Here is a 16,131-nt window from a genome sequence, read left to right on the forward strand (position 1 = left end):
AGAAACGTGCTCTCCACTCTGTTCCCATTTCTCTGTAAAAGAGGACAAAACAAATGCTGCTTCTTGTCGCTGTAACTCTCTGAAACACGGCAGTTCGAGGAGCACCTGAATGCAGCACAGTAGTGGGCGGAGTCGCTGCTGCTCTTGAACGCAGCTCGTCACCGTTTATGCAACACGAGAGACAAAGTGCTTCCCGGCAGCTCGGAGCTGAAGGTGAGACTTTATATTTCACCTGAAACTGATCTGATCCCAGACTGAGCGGCCAAGTTCTTACTTCCGGGACTGTGACGGAACCAGAACCAGAGAGCTGGTTCACAACAAGACTTTAAAACCTCTTTGACTGGTCTACTGTTAGCAGGTAGCACACAGACAGACCGTGAACACATCACAGTGGAGACAATCACCTGAACTTTGTCTTGGGTCGTTTAAACTGGCACGTGTTTGTCGAGGTGTTTCATGGAAAAACGTTTTATAACAGCGAGACATCTGACTGGCTAATCCAACATTGATTGACAGCTGCTTGCGCCAATAAGAAGGCGCGACCTTTCCCCTGGGAGAGTCCACAGAGACCTCTTAATGAAGCTCTTAATGATTAAGTGATGAATTAGAACAGTGAGAATGATCATGTTGGATGTCCCAGTGGTGGCACTGCTGATGTTTCCATGGGTGGGGAAGTACTCAGATACTTTGTAGTACTAATACCACACTGTGAAAAAAACTCCACTACAAGTAAAAGTCCTGCATTTAAAACCTTCCTGCAGTAAAAGTATGTAAGTGCTATCAGCATCATGTACTTAAAGTACTCAGATATTTTGTAGGTTTAAACACTTCAGGATGGCTGAATATAAAGCGTCTTCTCGACCCGACCTGACCCCCACCTCCCAAATCTGTTTATGTGAGGTTTGTTTTTCGTTATCCAGGCAGCCAGAATGACGAGCCTCCAGCTGAGTGCGAAAGAGGAGATGGTGGAGAAGTTTCTGGATGCCGCAGCCAGAGGAGACGTGTCCCAGGTGTCCACGCTGCTGTCCCTCGTCCCCTCGCTCATCAACCAGGCCGGATACAGCGGCTGGACGGCGCTGATGCTCGCCGCTCGCAACGGACACTACCATGTGGTGGAGGCGCTGCTGTCACATGGGTACAGAGAGCTGAGACGTTGTTATTCAGAGTCTAAACACTGTGAAAAGTTCAAATCTACAGTTCAAAGGTGTTTTATACCGTAAGATCATTTTAAAGCTGCATTAATAGATTTTTTGGCCACTTGGGGGCAGAATAACTCCAAAACAAGCCCTGCCATGTTAACTTAACGCCTTATAAAGTGCTCACTGCTTCTCCTGAAATCTCTCTGTTTTCGATCTTCCAGCTGTGACAAGTTCTCGGTGAACGGTTCGTCACAGACCGCCTCCGATATCGCCAAGTTCTGGGGCCACCGACACGTCTCCAACCTGCTGGGCCGGACGGACGACGGCTGCCAGCGGGTCCTGCCGGGCTCAGACCTGGACCAGCAGGAGAGCTACTTCAGCAGAGAGACGCTGGACCGGCTGAGTGGAAAGAGGACCGACAGGGTTTGGTTGGAGGAGAGACAGAGCGACCCAGATACGGTCTACCTCCTGTTCTCCAACCTCAGCCCCATGGTCAGCTGCTCCCAGGAGGACGACGGTGCTGGGGTACGGATTTAGATTTTAATATGAGCTTAGAAAGAGTCCAGAACAGTGAAGTATCATATCAGCTGCTTAAAGAAGGAGGCTTGTATTTGTGTTTGACGAGGAAATGTAATTTATAAACGTGTGTCTATGTAAGATAATGGCAAATCAGGTCTGGTCTGGTCTGGTCAGGTCTGGTCTGGTCCATATGTAATCCCCTAAGAACCTACAGGAGTCCTGGAAAAATAAAGTGACCACCGAAGTGAAACGAAACTAAATAGAGAAACACACAGAGATGTTTTTACGTTGTTATCTCTTGACTGTGATTCCAACTCTAACAGGGGGACTCCAAGCTGTGTCGGTTCAGATATGAGGCAGTTAAAGACCTTCTCCAGAAACCTGCGACGGTGCTCATCTTCCTCGGAGTGGAGAGGAGGAGAAAACCCCCCTCCTCCTCCTCCCAGACAGGGGAGGGAGTCCCGGAGCCTCCTGCTTGGTTTGCCATCAGCACAGATGAAGACGCTGCTGAACTTCTTAAACGCTGCAGAGAAAAGAGCTGCTCCTTCCCGAAGACGCCCAACAGAGACCTGCTGAAGTTCACCGAAGAAGAGGCCGGTGAGGAAGACGCAGTATCTTTTTCTTTTGTCTTTTCCAAATGCATCTGTTTCTGATCTCAACTAAAACGATATCCCTCATATTATATCTGAAACCGTCTCTCCGAGCTGCAGGCGTGGTGGCTCAGGCTCGCTCGGTGTTGGCCTGGCACGGCCGCTACAGCTTCTGTCCCACCTGCGGCAGCAGCACCAGGCTGGAGGAGGGGGGATACAAGAGGAGCTGCGTGAACTCCAACTGCAGGAGCCTGAAGGGGGTTCACAACACCTGCTATCCCCGAGTCGGTGAGAAGCTCCGCCCCCATCTCACCTGTCTGCTCCTGATGGAGGCTGACAGTGTAGAAGCCTGCGGGACGACAGCTGTGTTCAAAAACCAGCGTCCTGTGTGAAAGTACATATTTAAACGTGTGGTTTCAAGTTTTTTTACTTTAAAATGAACCTTTTCTGCTCGAGGATGTTGTGACGGCTGCAGTCTGATGTCAGTCGGGCAGCTGATGTCTTTGAGTCCAGTTTATACCTAAATAGATCTGAAACCATTAATGGTTTTAATGGTATAGCTATATATACATTATATATACATATATAAATATATATATATACCCGTGTGTGTGTGTGTGTGTGTGTGTGTGTGTGTGTGTGTGTGTGTGTGTGTGTTTTCAGACCCAGTGGTCATCATGCTGGTGATCCACCCTGATGGAAACCAGTGTTTACTGGGAAGGAAGAAGATCTTTCCAGCTGGCATGTTCTCCTGTCTGGCTGGATTCATAGAGCCTGGTAACTAACACACTAACACACACACACACACACACACACACACACACACACACCTTGGGAGGACCAGCGTTTTGCTGGTAAGTCCTCATAAACCTGCACACACAGTCATGTTATCGCTCTATAATGGGATGAACATATAAAACAAAGTCACCCCCCCCCTCCCCTCGTGTCCTCCAGGGGAGACGATCGAGGAGGCGGTGAGGAGGGAGGTGGAGGAGGAGAGCGGTGTGAAGGTGGGACCGGTCCAGTACGTCTCCTGCCAGCCCTGGCCGATGCCCTCCAACCTCATGATTGGCTGCCTCACTGTCGCCATAACGACCGACATCAAAGTAGACGAGAATGAGATCGAGGAAGCTCGGTGGTTCCCACGGCAACAGGTACAAACGCAATTAAATCTTCTCCTTCTACTATTAACACCACTAATACCAGTAATAATAATAATAATAATAATTACATTAATAATAATATCAGTACTACTGATGACAGCTAGCTCTCAGACATATTTCATGACCTTCATCAGTGGATAGACACAGGTTGTCATGGCGATGATAATTTTATTTTTATAATTTCAGTTCAGTAAAATGAATATTTACATTTACAGGATATATAACATCATATAAACAACCAGTAATAAAAATAATAATGAATATGTTGTAAATATACTACAATAATATTAGCACAAGGCACACATATTGTATTATTTTAAATTCACGCTAAAAATAAATACATTCTCAGGCAAAGTGAAAGATAAAATTATGATGTAAGCAAGAGAACATAGACAAGATAATAATAACAATAATAATAATACATCAAAATGACAGAATAAACTGAACATAGCAGAATGTGTGTAGATAAAAAAGTTTTAGAAACATTTATTTGCTTTTCAAATCTCTGAAGTCGTTACTCGATGACCTGAATCCTTTAACAATTCGATTTGATGACAATTTGAACATATTGTTCACATCAACAGTCTCAGTGTCCGACATCCGCCTTTGTTTTTGTTCAGGTGACTGACTCCCTGTTCAGAGGAGCCCCTCCGGCCTTCACCGTCCCTCCCAGACAGACCATCGCCCACCAGCTGATCAGACACTGGATCGGCATGAACTCTAACCTCTAACCTTTAGCACTTGGACCTCCCAGCCAGCTTAGGCAGACCTCCAGACGATCACATGGATGTAAAGAACCAGCAGCAATTACAACAAACCTTCAGCCATCCAGAGAATCACCAGATTCTGCATGACGGAGTTTAATACGGTTTGTATTTATTGTCAAATGACTCTAAATCATTTAAATACACTGCAGCCTTCACAGCACCTGCAGCTAAAGGCGAAGACGGACTACAAACTGAAAAGTCTTGAAAAATGACAAACAAGACACTTCAGATCTCAGGTTTGAACTTGAGAACTTTAACAGTCAAAGAAATGGAGGTCTAATGGCCAACAAATGCAGAAAACTGAAACAGAAGTAGCCTATTAGTTCCAGGATCAGTTCAGACACTTGACCTTTTCCTGAAATCTCTGCATTAATGGATGATGCCCTTTTTTACTGATTTTACTGCAGCAGGTCAAACAGCAAAATGGATCACTGACGCAGACGATTGATGTACAATACTCCTGAAATGAACTGGAAATATTAAACTACTTAATATAACTAATTCTCATCGCCTGTGCCAACATTTTGTCTAACATGTTACTCTTGTAAATGTATGCATGTTAGCGTGCGAAACATTAGCACGCTAACTATTTTGAAAGATTTTGTTTGAAAGAAATGTTTGGAGAGAGTCAGCATCAGTCAGCATCAATCCAGGACTGTTGCGTCACCGACATGCTAACATTATATAGTAACCATGCTATCAAGGTAGCATTCAATTTATAGGGTATTATGCTAACATTAGCATGTAGTGTTAAATGTAACATGGAAAACAACACCAATGTTAACACTGGCTGTAGTCATGCTAACTGTAGGCTTGTTAGCATCCTGTTAGCATTCAACTGGAAGCTGAGCTGAGCTGAAGTGCAGCTGATGGTGTGTCCAGATAAACACAAAGACAATGTTGGCATGAATGCATTTAAAGTCACTGCAAAAAGATGCGAACAGACGTGAATTCATGCAGCAAAGATTCGTCAGAAAGAAATGTATGACAACATATGGAGACGAACAGAAGACGAACACGGTCTGCAGGACAGTAACAGTAAGAACTCAAGTTCCTCATTCGTTTTCACACCAATAGTGGAAGCTGGACGTTGGAAAACGGTGGAAAAGTTCATTTTGTGCAGTTTTGTAACTGGATCCTGATCCTGCTTGAGTGAAAAATGACATGGCAGGTGAGAAGATGAATATTGGCCATACAATACTTGTGAATAAATACACACTGCACAGACATCAAATCCTGCGTCAGAGTATTTGAAACAGCTTCGGCGTCTGACAAACCTTCAGGCTCCTGGATTGTACTTCATGTGTCACTGGTACCTGAAGCATGCAGTACTGACGCCGTTGCTTCTGTCTTCATCTGCAGGTTTTGCATTAAAGCAACTGTTTGCTATATAATCAGTCTCACAGATCAGATAAGAACGTTCGCTCGGTCCGCTCACCGTTTCAACATCTGTTTCCTGCAGAAAGGACGAGTTTCGCACATACTCGCAGGTCATCTGATAAACACAGGGACTGTTTGTGTGAGCCACGAATTCACGGAAACAGCATTTTACAGCAGTTTCTCTCCGAAGTGACGTCTTTGAAAAGTCGACCTGTCGCCTCTCTTCCTCTCTCTGAGGAAACCAGCCGTTGGCTTCTCGTGTGTCGGCCTCTGGACTCTCCTCCGGTATGAAAACTCTGTCGGGGTGACGGCAGTTCACTGTGTAGTCAGGGTGATAGGAGGACCGGGGCTCTGCGGTCACCGCAGCATCAGAAACGTACTCTGTGTCCAGTTCCAGGACTGACAGTCTGATGAGGTGACCGATGGACAGAAGAGAGGCGTCTTCGTGGACGTCCTCTTCTGAGGAGGGCTGTGGACCGACCGTGATGACACTTTTCTCTCCGACTATATCCGTCACCTGGAAGTCCTTTATGTCCAGGATGTTTCTCTCTGCAGTTCTCTGTTGAAGGGAATCAGAAAGGTTATAATGCTGATAAAGAAAAGTTTAGTTTTCTGACTGTTTGACAACACAACACACAGCACTTCATTTTGTGTTTGCAAAGACAACAGATCCGTCTGGCGTGTTTATCCCCTTCTGATTGAATGATGCAGCCTTAAAAAAATAAACCATAGACTGTATATAAAGATATATATATATACAGTATATATATTCTATTACATACAGTTTATGGTTTGAACATTTCAATGGACCAACATGCTCCAAAACCAGCCGGTCTGAAAGTGACACTGAAACAACAACTTCTTATTGATATATAATAAATACTTATTGACTGGATACGTTTTCAAATATTGAATCAACTTGTTTTGAGAATTTTCTACAATCACACTTTTTCTTTTACAAAGAAGTTCATCATCCGCGTTGTTTCAAGATACTGAGACTCATTTCTAGAAAATTCCCGAAAGGAGTGAAACAGCACAGCGAAAAGGTGAATATGAGACTGAAAGAGAGACTAAACTGTTTCTGTGACCTAGCTGAACTCGGCTGTAAAGCTGAGTCTATCAGAGCGAAACTACAAGAAGAAGGAAACCAGACTGTCCTGTGACAGCAGATCACCTGGTGGTTTGGGTCCATCAGCCACAGGCCTGTCGCACTGGCCCGGGGGCTGGAGATGGGCCTGAAGAAGTACGACTTGTACCTGCACAGATGGATTTGAATTCAACAGCTGGAGTAAGAAAGTCACAAAGGACAGTTTTGGCCCGTTGATGTGATTTTTGGGGCTTTTCAGAGCGAAACATGATGTCTTGATTACAACGTGCCGTAGTCATGAATCTTTATTATTAATCGTTATTTGAACAACAGCCTCAATAAAAGACGTGTTATTCATCATTAGATGGTGTGTGTGTGTTGACTCACACAGTCCTGGACAGGATGGAGAAGATGAAGACAGTAACAGCCAGCAGCAGCAGAGGAGTCGCTGTAGCCGCCACTCGTCCTTCATCTGACGAGGAAGAACATTCACAGTTTGTTCTCTTTCAGAAGTGGTTCGTTCACGATCCAAAACAAACTCTTCTTTAACATCCGTTCAAATGTTTTCCACGCGGGATCATTCACTGAGATTAGAACCAAGAGCCAGCAGGTGAACTCACCATAGTCTGTTCTCACAGGGATCTTGTTTATGGAAGCATTATCAGCCAATAGGAGAAGAGAATACTCAGTGTCAGGCTTCAGGTTCAAGAGCTTGTGCTGCCATTGGTCCGGAAACACAGACAGAGCTGCAGAGGAGAGAACTTCTCAGTATTTACAGACTGTAAAAACGACTCTGAAGCGGGATTTCTTATGAAATATATTCATATTTAAACATTTTTGAATCCAGAGACTGAAGCTGTGACACATTTCAGAGAAGAGCCTACTTTGTCTCTGCGAGTCTTTCTCCAGCATCACGCTGTATCCCTTCACTCTGATTGGTCCAGACTTCTTTTGCCACGCCCACACAACTGTCACCGTGGTTTTGGTCACGCCCACCACCTTCAGCCCGACCGCCTCCATCAGAGCTGAGAACAAACAACATGTCCTGTCACACGCCCTAAATAAGGTGTTCATGTTAATGTCAACCTGTTGTCAATAAAGTTCTGTTGAACTCGACAGCATGTTCAATATTCCAGTTTAAAACAAATCCTTTTACTCCCCAATAAATCTCATACACACTTCCATCCTGACCCTCCACAACGTCACAGTGTGAAGGCGTATTTGAACTCCGGGGTTGAAATCTGATCTCCTGACAGTATTTCTATTAACGCCTCCTTGCTTTTCTTTCCTTTTGCTTGTTTTCTGGTCTGTACTTATTATTATGTATTTTCTTTCATTCTTTTGTAAACCTGGTTTCTTTTTTATCTACTTACTTAGAAAATACTAATAATAGAGCAACTTCATCTTATGGAACTTCTTTTAAGCTTTTTTTTTTTCAGTCAAATTTACTTTTTACAGCCAAAGAACAAAAATAATGTGATTTTTCTTTCTTATTTGTTTCGCTCAGATTAAAGATATATCTTTCTCTGTATGTTTACAACTCTACAGCACAACTTTACCATTGGAGTATTTCAGTTATATGCTATTTTATTACTTAGAAGTATTGTACTTTTTACTTCACTACATTTATCTGACAGCTGGAGTCACGAGTTTGTTTTACAGCAGAGCTACAGATTAAAGTGACCAGCAGTGTATAAAGTAGTTCCAATGTACTCCACCTCCACCAGCTGTAACATTAGAATGCTGCTTATGTGTTAAAGCATCAGTAATAATATTTAAATGTTTACAGAACAGCTGAAGTAACAGATGCTAACTGGGAATAGAAGGTTTTAGGGGGATTAACGTGTTGTTTCGTGGTCCACCACCCCCTTTCATCTCTTGTGACTGTGGCCATGTTTACCTCCCCGCTGCAGACTGGCAGACAGTGACTGAGGAGATCCACACTGCTGGTTGTAGACGGGGACCACAGTGATCAGGTAGGACTCATCAGGGTCCACATCTGTAAACACACAGTTAGTATTCACTGCACATGCTGTGAATAGACCTCAACTACAGAGTGAACCAGGTCTTCTTTGGAGACCTTTATCTGTAATTAGCCTCTTCTGTCCGCAAAAAAAGCCTCCAGTAGCTGCTCAGGTGACATGATCACATGATCACGCATCTCTTCTGGAAGGCTTTCACTGAGAAGCAGCTGCTTCTTACAGCAACTTCAAAAAAATCACGTTAGATTACAGAAGAAATCAGAGAGAAAAACTCTGATGCTTCTTTCACTCGATGTTCACGACCCAGCGCTCAGTTTTGAGGTATATCAGATTTCCTCCAGTTAAACAAGAAGGCTGGCGGTATTCTCTTTTTGTTATTGTCAATAAATCCCATGAAAAGACCAAAAACAACCATGTGGTTCACAAATATATAGTTTAAAAAGGCTCAGTCACTTCTTAAAACAGCTGGACACTTTGTTGGGGACTATTTTCAGTGGCGCATTAATCCACATTTGGCGCTCTAAATGTCTGGAGTGAAAGATAGAAAAGAAGAAAGAATGTCACCAGATTTGTCTTCTTTGTTTAAAACAACCTAAATGTAGGACGAGTGTCTTCTCTGGTGTCGTGGGATGTTGCACCTTGTATGTCGGTGGAGTTGGTGAAGCCGTCCTCTGTGGTCCAGCGGCCGCTGGACGGACGAGTCTCAGAGCGCCACTGAACGGCAAAATGACTGACAGGCAGGACGGAGGCCGGCTTCTCCCACTGGACCCGAAGGATTTTCTCAGCCGGGAAAGAACTGGACACCCACAGGTTTCTGACCGCGGGGAGAGCTGCAGAGAACAACACCAGGATTATTAGTTATTAGTTATTAGCACTGTTGCACGGGAGGTGGAGCAGGGTCATATCAAAGGGACGGTGTCCCTGCATGTGGGGAGGCGAGCCCAGGCATTAAGATGGCTAAAAAGTAAATGTATGTAAACACTGTACGTAGATTTCACAACTTTTACTGTTAAATAAGACGAAGGTAACACAAACACACGACCAGAACTAGCAGAACATCAGCCGGGAGAAGTGTTGCAATGAGTTTTATCTGAAACTATGACAACGCTGCGTCGCTTTTCTAATAGAAAACAACACACACACACACACACACACACACACACACACACACACACACACACACACACACACACACACACACACACACACACACACACACACACACACACACACAGGATATTGCAGAAGCGGAGAGCACAAACTCTGAATCTGATAGTGTCAGTTAAAAGTAGAAGGCTGATAATAATGATTCTGAAATTTAAAAGATAAACATAGTGCTGTGTGTGTGTGTGTGTGTGTGTGTGTGTGTGTGTGTGTGTGGATCATTAAAAGACGGCTCACACAAGCAGCAGGTTTGAACCCAAAAGACAGTCTGAGATAAAAGTTCAAGTGGACTGTGGTCATAAGCAGGAGGATCCTCAAAAACAGGCAAACGTATTCAGATGGGGGTCCGGCAGAGAACCATCACTCCTGTACAGGTGCTGCCAGGCTGACAGGGAAATGGGAAGCAGGTGAGTGAGTGGGCGGGGAGGGGCAGGTGAGGAGGGGCAGGTGAGGGGCAGGAGGGAGAGGCTGGAACACAGATGACAGAAGGAACACCAACATCTGGATGAAGCTGTGACTGTGTTGTTCTGTTTAATGTGGTTTTGTCATCCAGCAGCAGGTCGAGCCTTGACAGCGTTCGTGGTCTTGCCAGAAGACATTTTGCAGGACTCGCAACAGCTCAGAAATCCTCCGCTTCTCTGACACCTCAACACATCACAGCTGTTCACATGTAATAACCAGAGAGCCACTCACTGCTCTGTCTCAGTGGGTCCATGCTGAGACGCGCAGCGGGTCCGAAGCCGGCCGCGTTGAAGGCCGAAACCGTGACGCTGCAGTTCCCCTCCTTCACCACCAGGAGCGCCGTCACCTCTGTGACGTTTTGAATGAACCCGCGCTGCTTCTTCACCGGCTCGTACCTCACCTGGTATCCAAGGATACGACCTCCGGCATCACGGAGGTCAAGATCCTGCAGAGAGACGTTTGCAAAAGACATCTGATAACATATTTATTTGAAATGTTCAGACTGATTTTGATTTAGTTAGAGTCTCGTGTCAGTCATTAAAAGTTTAGCCTCATTTTCGTCATGCATTTTTAATTTTAATTCCTTCCAAGAGCCGGTGATGTGAGCTAACATTACTGACATGACATTTGAGAAACGGGAGATGCTGCTAATTCGTTTGGTGTTACATCAACTCCTGAAGATTTCCTACTGAACATTTTATTTTCTTGGCTGTTGCAAAGATCAAATCTGTAACTTTTTTAGGGATGAGATTCAAAGTCAAGACCGAACTTGACACTCACAGCAGATGACTCATCTTTTTGTGTTGAAAAGGGAGACAATTGTATAGATGACTGAAGTATTTCCAAAGTACCTTCCACATGAGATGAAGGAGAAAAGATCCACCAGAGTCTGTTCTCTCCACTCTGTAACACACCTCTGGAGGCCTGGAGGGAACTGGAAAAGAAGAAGATTTAATGTCATTGGGTCATTCTGTTGTAGAGCAAAGTATGCTGGGAAAGTATTTCAATCATTTCAGGAAGTCTTCTTCTACACACGACATCTATTTCCTGTCTGTCTGTCCTGGGGGAGGAATCCCTCCTCTGTTGCTCTTATTATTTTTTGTATTTTTGGGGAGTTTTTCCTCATTCGAATCGATCTTTGGCTTTATAAATAAAATGGACTTCTCAGTTGCTCTCCTGTCATTTTATCTCTGTTTGTGTGTGAACTGCTACCCCTGTCCAGCGTTCTCGCGCTGACGTCAGAGCTCCAGCGGCTCCAGATCCTGGACTCCCCTCTGCAGGCCACAGCAGCCCTGTAGACGGTAAACGGCAGGAGGTCCTTGATGGTGTAGGTCAGATTCTGATCTCGACGTGCAGGGACAGAATCTGGAACCTGCAGACAAAAAGCAGGGAGTAGAAGGAGAGAGAAAAACTGACTTAATGTGTTTTCCAAATGTCACCTAAAAATCTGAGTATTTTGTTCCTTCACCTTTTGTCTCAACACTCGCTTTCTGATTGCACGTTTTTTATTGGAACAAAACCTCAACAGGGAACTAAATAAAAGCTCAGCAAAGAAATGCACTTTTCAAAATGTTAACATGCGTGTTCTCGTTCACACAGTCACATTGTGGGGACTCGCTGATCCCCATAACTTCACCTGTATTTGAGGGTTAAAGGCCGTAGAGCATAGAGCGTGCAGCATCACGTATAACCACTGTATAGTCCTTATACAGTAGCATGTGATGTGGCAAGCAAGGCAACTTCATTTGTATAGCACGTTTCACACGCCTGGGCAATTCAATGTGCTTTACAGGGTAATAAACATACAGCAAGCGTAAAAGATTTACAGTCTCAGTGATACAAAAGATACAGCATTTAGAAGTGGAGAAGATGAGGTTTCAGCTATTCCTGGATCGTCTGGAAAACAGGAAAGGCTTTAGCTTTGGCTTAAAAGTGGTCAGCGCCGGGGGCTTGTCTAATATCTGGGAGGTGATTCCAGATGTGTGTTGCATGATAACAACATGCTGTTTCACCATGTTTTGTTTAACTCTTGGGGCCACCAGCAGGCCAGTCCCAGATGTGCTGAGGGTTCGAGGAGGTTCATACGGCAAGCCTGCAGGTAAGTCATGTGAGTCCCGATGTTGTCGTGAGTAACAACAGTGCTTGAGTGATGCTAACCTGAGTCCACGCGTGAGCGTGGTCGACTCTGTAGCGAAGCCGACAGCTGCCGTCACTGCTGCTTCCCCAAGACACGACAACAGAGTCCTCAGAGGAGCTCACAGCAGTCAGAAGAGGCTGAGAGGGTCTGACTGAGGAGAGGAGACCAGGAGAGGAGACCTGAACCTCTTTATCATCATTTCAGTCGGTGGGTCAGCCTGTCAGTTATCGCACATATTCTGGAAAACTCCCATGAATGAACAGCAGAGGAAGACAACAGTCAGCCGTCTCTACGGTCAGCACTGGGGAGGGATCAAACGTCTGGACCACTGACCTGCATCATAAAGAAACACAGCATGAGGTTGGGACCAGATCTCCCTCCCCATCACGTAGTTCTTCATCCTGGCTGTTATGTTGAGGACGGTTGCCGGGCTGAAGATCCCATGACAGAAGAGGACTTTAACACCACTGAAGAAGAAAAACAGAAAACAGAGATGAAAACCTGGGGGGGTGAGTTTTCAATGTCACATATCTGATGTAAAGAAAACCTTTAGTCAGCAGTCTGTTTACCTGCTGAAGATCAGAGACACGTCCGACTCTGTGTGGCGGTTTGACTCCTGCCTCCACTCACAGGTCATGGATCTGTGTGATACCTGGTAGTAACAGGACATGTTCAGGGTCTCTGCAGGGAAACAACACGAGGATCCAGTTTTAACTCTCACATTTCATTAAGACAAATGGTGTCACACTTATGGCCTTTAAAACTTCTTGGATTTCTTCACTCGAACCTTTTTTTTTTTAAATGTTTAAATACGTCATTCTGCCGCTCTGATGTGCTTCGTCCAAGTTGGACTGATGGTGTTTGAGAAATTTCACTCTTACGATGTTTTACGAACGAGAATGTTGGAACTATATGTGCTTTGTCACACGTTAGTGAGCCTGCTAATGAGCTAGCTGCTGCTAACGTGATAGCTAGCAACCCTTCTGTGACCACAGAGGCCCTGAGGTATTACAGCCGCTAAATATTTAGATTTGTAAATGTAGCTCGAAGAACACAGTTCAAAGATGACTCATTTAGTCAAAATTAGTCAGGAAGTGACAGAAACGCGGCCTAATGTCACCGCAAGTTATCCTGATGCAAACTCACCCTGAACAATTATGAAACCAGCAGTCTGAACATTTTACACGTATAAACACATCCACAAACCTGATTCAACCTGTTTTTTAAAGTGAATAACCCGGGAACATCTGGGAACATCTGGGAACATCTGGGGGCGTTATTGAGTGCTTTAACAAAATCAGCGAGAGTACCGAGAAGTCAAAAGGCAAATGAATTTAAATAGCACATTTCATACTCAACACGTGCTTTACAGAGTGCACAGGCAAAAGCTCAAGACACAACAACGACAGCAGTGACACACAGAATAAAAACAATAGAGCACACAAGAGTAAAAAAAACAATTGCACAAACTAACAGAAAATTAGATTGAAAGAAAATGAACTAAAAGCACCTGCAAGCAACACAGCGTAAGACTAAGATTCATAGGCTGAAAAAAACAGAGAGGGTTTTAGTTTTTAAGATTTAAATCCTTATTTTGAAGATTAACTTTAAACTCAGGTCAAACCACGAAACCAAGAACGATAAGAACCAGAAATCAAGATATCTGTCAGCTGTCTGTGTGTGTGTGTGTGTGTGTGTGTGTACTGACTCTGTATAGATGAAGGTGGTCGAGGGCCACAGTCTCTGAGGTCAGTGACACACACTCGCTCGTCCTCTTTACACAGCTTCAGATCAGAGTCCTTCACCGTCACTTCTGACACAAACACACAGAAGACAACCCTGAAGAAGCTGCTGTCATCTAATGAATGCTGTGTGTGTGTGTGTGTGTGTGTGTGTGTGTGTGTGTGTGTCCTTAAAGAATTCAAATGTAAATGCATCTCACAACACACACACACTCCCATTAAACCTGTGCTGAGGGGTCACATGTAGGTAGTGTTTTGTTTTTAGGGGACACCAGCCATGAGGGATTAGGTAAGGATAATATTACCCCCCCCTCGTGAGAGTTCAGTGTTTGTACTTGGCACTGGGAGTGCACATAAAGGTTTGATCTGGTCAGGAAAAGCCCATAAATTAAAAACATCAAACCTCTGCTGCTGTGAACTCAAGAACAATTTGCAGAATAGAAGAATTAAATGCTGAAAAACATCCTGAAGGACAAAAACAAAAGTACAGATAACAATGAAATACAACAAATAATCTTCCTGTTTGGAAAATTAATTTAAATCTGAGTTTAAATAACCCTAATCCTCCTTCAGTTAATTGAATACATACACTTTAATCTAGACCTAAACTTAATCCTCGTCTGTAAAACCACACGTTTTAACATTTAAACATCAAAATGCAAGAGATGGCTTTCATTAAGAAACTCACCATGACAGAAGACACAGAGGAGGTTCATCACTGTCCAGGCAGCCAGGAGCAGTTCAGGAGACCACGTGTCCATCTTAACTGGTGAAGATGAAAATCAGCTCATTCATTTTCTACAGCCACTAACTTCCATCTAAATGGAGTAAAGAGAGTAGGAACCTGCAGAGGAAGTGCTATGTTCATGATGAGGAAGCAGCAGATGAAGTCTGCAGGCTGAGCCGCTCAGCGCAGGAAGTTGCTCCATGCCTTTAAGTTACACCCATCAACACGTCGAACGCGTTGTAAAGGTTCACTTGTCCACAGCCTTCTATGAATGAACCTGCAGGACTTTAACATCAGCAAGTCAACACTGTAGACTTTCCCTCTTCGCCTCAGTCGGTGTGTGTTGCTCCAACTCTTCCAGACAGAAACGTCTCTACTGGACGGCTGGAAATGAAATTTGGTTCAAAACTGGAGCCCCGACTGATGCTGGAGCCTCTTGGAGAGTTTTAAACCACCTGAGCACTATTATCACAACTGATTTTCACAGACACACACAGTGAAGAAATACGAGACAGGAAATGACCAAAACCCAACTGTTCCTCATTTATTTATTTTTTACTTTCTTTCTTCAAAAGCAAACTTTCAGCTCGTCTCCGCTCAGTTTTTCTTTTTCTTATAGAAAATGGAAACAAAAACTTGCCTTGTACAAACATTTAAAAATGACCAACTGCAAAAAAACAAAACAAAAAACACAACAAAAAGGAAGAGCTATACAGATTAGTAAAGAAAGAGGACTGGTTCTTCCTCTGGACTCGTCCGTCTGCCTCATACAGCAGTAAACAAGCGTTCTGGGCCCCCGCCCTCCTTTTACAGACGCACACTGAGCTGGCAGGAGTGCATTGCTGCTGCTGCTTCAGACAAAAAGGCTAAACACAGGTACTTTTTCTTGAAGTGAAGTTCATTGAGGTGTTGTTGGGTTTCATGACCTTTGGGCCTTTGAAACCTGTTAAAATGTCAAGTTAATGGACGTCAGACAGAAAAAAACAACAAAAAAAAACCTGCCCCCCCTCTCGAGTCCTGAAGAACGGATGTCTTTGCAACAGAGATAAACGTAAACGGGTGCAGCGGAGAATCTGGTTATTTACAAAAAAGACGAGAAGTGAAACACACCAAATGATATATAGCATTTCTCCACTGGCGCTCTCTGATCTAACAGTCACATGATTTCAACACGATCCTACAAGCAAACGCTTAACTGCAGAGTTGTTGTTGGATTTAAGTTAAAAAAGCTGCTGAGAGTTTGTGAAACTATGGGCTTTGATTTCCTCAGCG

General features: G+C 44.1%; 2 protein-coding genes across 3 annotated transcripts; one reads left to right on the plus strand and one right to left on the minus strand.

Moving 5' to 3' along the window:
• The first annotated feature begins 182 nt into the window (after window positions 1-182).
• Window positions 183-4,649, plus strand: nudt12 (nudix (nucleoside diphosphate linked moiety X)-type motif 12). 2 transcript variants are annotated; one of them, XM_070904534.1, is made up of 8 exons: window positions 183-213; window positions 921-1,135; window positions 1,361-1,664; window positions 1,982-2,255; window positions 2,369-2,536; window positions 2,912-3,025; window positions 3,203-3,402; window positions 4,032-4,649. In XM_070904534.1, exons 2-8 carry the CDS (start codon window positions 930-932, stop codon window positions 4,140-4,142), a joined length of 1,377 nt encoding a protein of 458 aa, XP_070760635.1. In that variant the 5' UTR covers window positions 183-213; window positions 921-929; the 3' UTR covers window positions 4,143-4,649. The 2 variants fall into 2 exon arrangements, with proteins under 2 accessions (XP_070760635.1, XP_070760636.1); XM_070904535.1 differs by lacking the exon at window positions 183-213 and adding an exon at window positions 767-770.
• On the minus strand, window positions 4,331-14,893 carry LOC139283731 (interleukin-6 receptor subunit beta). Its single transcript, XM_070903758.1, has 17 exons — window positions 14,821-14,893; window positions 14,099-14,203; window positions 12,960-13,071; window positions 12,724-12,857; window positions 12,411-12,541; window positions 11,466-11,625; window positions 11,105-11,187; window positions 10,485-10,698; window positions 9,266-9,457; window positions 8,546-8,644; window positions 7,530-7,670; window positions 7,266-7,391; window positions 7,033-7,117; window positions 6,733-6,814; window positions 5,770-6,117; window positions 5,617-5,673; window positions 4,331-4,345 (listed from the first exon to the last, which is right to left on the minus strand). Exons 1-17 carry the CDS (start codon window positions 14,891-14,893, stop codon window positions 4,331-4,333), a joined length of 2,157 nt encoding a protein of 718 aa, XP_070759859.1.
• Window positions 14,894-16,131: the final 1,238 nt, after the last annotated feature.

This window comes from Enoplosus armatus, chromosome 4 (assembly GCF_043641665.1).
Source record: "Enoplosus armatus isolate fEnoArm2 chromosome 4, fEnoArm2.hap1, whole genome shotgun sequence".
In the NCBI taxonomy this organism is placed as follows: Eukaryota; Metazoa; Chordata; class Actinopteri; order Centrarchiformes; family Enoplosidae; genus Enoplosus; species Enoplosus armatus.

Coding starts and splice junctions, on each gene's coding strand:
- nudt12 (XM_070904534.1), top strand. CDS start 930: ATGACGAGCCTCCAGCTGAGTGCGAAAGAGGAGATGGTGGAGAAGTTT. Junction 2,256..2,368: donor GTTCACCGAAGAAGAGGCCG/GTGAGGAAGACG, acceptor TCCGAGCTGCAG/GCGTGGTGGCTCAGGCTCGC. Junction 2,537..2,911: donor CACCTGCTATCCCCGAGTCG/GTGAGAAGCTCC, acceptor GTGTGTTTTCAG/ACCCAGTGGTCATCATGCTG.
- LOC139283731 (XM_070903758.1), bottom strand. CDS start 14,893: ATGGACACGTGGTCTCCTGAACTGCTCCTGGCTGCCTGGACAGTGATG. Junction 11,188..11,465: donor CGCGAGAACGCTGGACAGGG/GTAGCAGTTCAC, acceptor CTTCTTTTCCAG/TTCCCTCCAGGCCTCCAGAG. Junction 6,815..7,032: donor TCCATCCTGTCCAGGACTGT/GTGAGTCAACAC, acceptor CCATCTGTGCAG/GTACAAGTCGTACTTCTTCA.